Source organism: Carcharodon carcharias, unplaced genomic scaffold (genome assembly GCF_017639515.1).
Source record: "Carcharodon carcharias isolate sCarCar2 unplaced genomic scaffold, sCarCar2.pri scaffold_1028_ctg1, whole genome shotgun sequence".
Classification (NCBI taxonomy): domain Eukaryota; kingdom Metazoa; phylum Chordata; class Chondrichthyes; order Lamniformes; family Lamnidae; genus Carcharodon; species Carcharodon carcharias.
The window spans coordinates 2,501-5,000 of NW_024470911.1; the positions used below are offsets into that span (position 1 = coordinate 2,501).

At 59.0% G+C, this 2,500-nt stretch overlaps 1 protein-coding gene across 1 annotated transcript in view; it reads right to left on the reverse strand.

The window, feature by feature from the left end:
- Positions 1-614: 614 nt before the first annotated feature.
- Positions 615-2,500, reverse strand: part of adprh (ADP-ribosylarginine hydrolase) — a 15,082-nt gene continuing 13,196 nt past the window's right edge. The window contains exons 7-8 of the mRNA XM_041182540.1: positions 2,442-2,500; positions 615-817 (exon numbers count right to left, since the gene is read on the reverse strand). The exon at positions 2,442-2,500 is cut by the window's right edge and continues 156 nt beyond it. Of these exons, the coding sequence (XP_041038474.1) occupies positions 654-817; positions 2,442-2,500 (223 nt within the window). The 3' untranslated portion in view covers positions 615-653. The remainder of the gene's footprint in view (positions 818-2,441) is intronic.

A 2,500-nucleotide genomic window follows, 5' to 3' on the forward strand; every position in this document is an offset into this window, starting at 1 on the left:
CTCTATCTGTCTATCTCCCTTTTCCTCTTTCCCTGTCTCGTGCTCTATCTCTCTTTCTGTCTGTCTCTCTCTCTCTCTCTCTCCTATCATCATCGCCTGCTCCAGTGACCCTGACTCCATTCTCTTCGTTCAATTATCCTTTCTCTGATGCTGGTTCCCGGAACCAGGCCACGAGACTGGGATTCTCAGGGATAGTGATCCAACTCATTCCGGCCTGGTTTTGGATCCCACCGCTGCCACTATGTTGCGTTATGATCTTGCTATAATACCTTGGACTTATTCACTGTACAAAAGAAAAGGCACCGATCGCTCAGAAGGGATTGGGGAATCCATGGGTTAATTTATTAAGATGAGACACATGAGAACATAGGAATAAACTGTGAAGACATCATGTGTGTGGTGTGTGCTGTGTGGTCCTCTTAAAGCAAAGCCGAAACTAAGACTGGAACATGACACACTTCCCTTCGAGTGATGTCATGTTGATATACCCTCAAAGGTACATCACATCCGTTCCCTGCAGAGACGAGAACTCCAAACGCCAGTTGGAGCAGGGGTGGGTAAGTTCAGCACTCCCCCACCGCCACGCCCCCCCCACCCCACCCCACACACCCCACTCCCAATCCAGTCTCAGGGCATCACACTTGCTGCTCCTCTCACTCGATCTCTGCCCCCCAGGCAGCCGTGTACAAGCCCCGTGCTGCAGCCAGGAGGCGCTCTTTGTATTCCAGATGTTCATAGTTGCCTGGGGGCACGCTGGACAGTCCATGCAGGGCACCCCAACAGCAGCCAGCGATCACCCCAGTGGAATCGCTGTCTCCTAGAGAGAGAGAGAGAGTGAGAGAGAGTGAGAGAGAGAGAGATGGAGAGACAGAGACAGAGAGAGAGAGAAAGAGAGAGATGGAGAGACAGAGAGAGAGAGAGAGACAGAGACAGACAGAGAGAGAGAGAGGGAGAGAGAGACACAGAGAGAGACAGTCGAAGAAAGAGACAAGAGAGAGACAGACAGAGAGAAAGTGAGACAGACAGAGAGAGAGAGAGACAGAGAGAGAGTGAAAGAGACAGAGACATTGGGAAAGAGAGTCAGAAAGAGAGAAAGAGAGAGAGAGTGAGTATAACTCAGCACTGACCCTCCGACAGTGCGGAGCTCCCTCAGTACTGACCCTCCGACAGTGCGGCTCTCCCTCAGTACTGACCCTCCGACAGTGCGGCTCTCCCTCAGCACTGACCCTCCGACAGTGCGGCTCTCCCTCAGCACTGACCCTCCGACAGTGCGGCTCTCCCTCAGCACTGACCCTCCGACAGTGCGGCACTCCCTCAGCACTGACCCTCCGACAGTGCGGCGCTCCCTCAGCACTGACCCTCCGACAGTGCGGAGCTCCCTCAGTACTGACCCTCCGACAGTGCGGCTCTCCCTCAGCACTGACCCTCCGACAGTGCAGCGCTCCCTCAGCACTGACCCTCCGACAGTGCGGCTCTCCCTCAGCACTGACCCTCCGACAGTGCGGCTCTCCCTCAGCACTGACCCTCCGACAGTGCAGCGCTCCCTCAGCACTGACCCTCCGACAGTGCAGCGCTCCCTCAGCACTGACCCTCCGACAGTGCGGCGCTCCCTCAGCACTGACCCTCCGACAGTGCGGCGCTCCCTCAGCACTGACCTTCCCACAGTGCGGCTCTCCCTCAGCGCTGACCCTCCGACAGTGCGGCTCTCCCTCAGCACTGACCCTCCCACAGTGCGGCTCTCCCTCAGCACTGACCCTCCCACAGTGTGGCTCTCCCTCAGCGCTGACCCTCCGACAGTGCGGCTCTCCCTCAGCACTGACCCTCCCACAGTGCGGCTCTCCCTCAGCACTGACCCTCCGACAGTGCAGCTCTCCCTCAGCACTGACCCTCCGACAGTGCGGCTCTCCCTCAGCACTGACCCTCCGACAGTGCGGCTCGCCCTCAGCACTGACCCTCCCACAGTGCGGCTCGCCCTCAGCACTGACCCTCCCACAGTGCGGCTCTCCCTCAGCACTGACCCTCCGACAGTGCGGCTCTCCCTCAGCACTGACCCTCCCACAGTGAGGCTCTCCCTCAGCACTGACCCTCCGACAGTGAGGCTCTCCCTCAGCACTGACCCTCCCACAGTGAGGCTCTCCCTCAGCACTGACCCTCCGACAGTGAGGCTCTCCCTCAGTATTGACCCTCCCACAGTGCGGCGCTCCCTCAGCACTGACCCTCCGACAGTGCGGCTCTCCCTCAGCACTGACCCTCCGACAGTGCGGCTCTCCCTCAGCACTGACCCTCCCACAGTGCGGCGCTCCCTCAGCACTGACCCTCTGACAGTGCGGCGCTCCCTCAGCAATGACCCTCCGACAGTGCGGCGCTCCCTCAGCACTGACCCTCCCACAGTGCGGCTCTCCCTCAGTACTGACCCTCAGACTGTGTGTGTGTAATCTCACCTCCATGGAACATGCCGTGTGAACAGAGTTGAGTCCAGGACTCCCCAGCACTGAGCAGA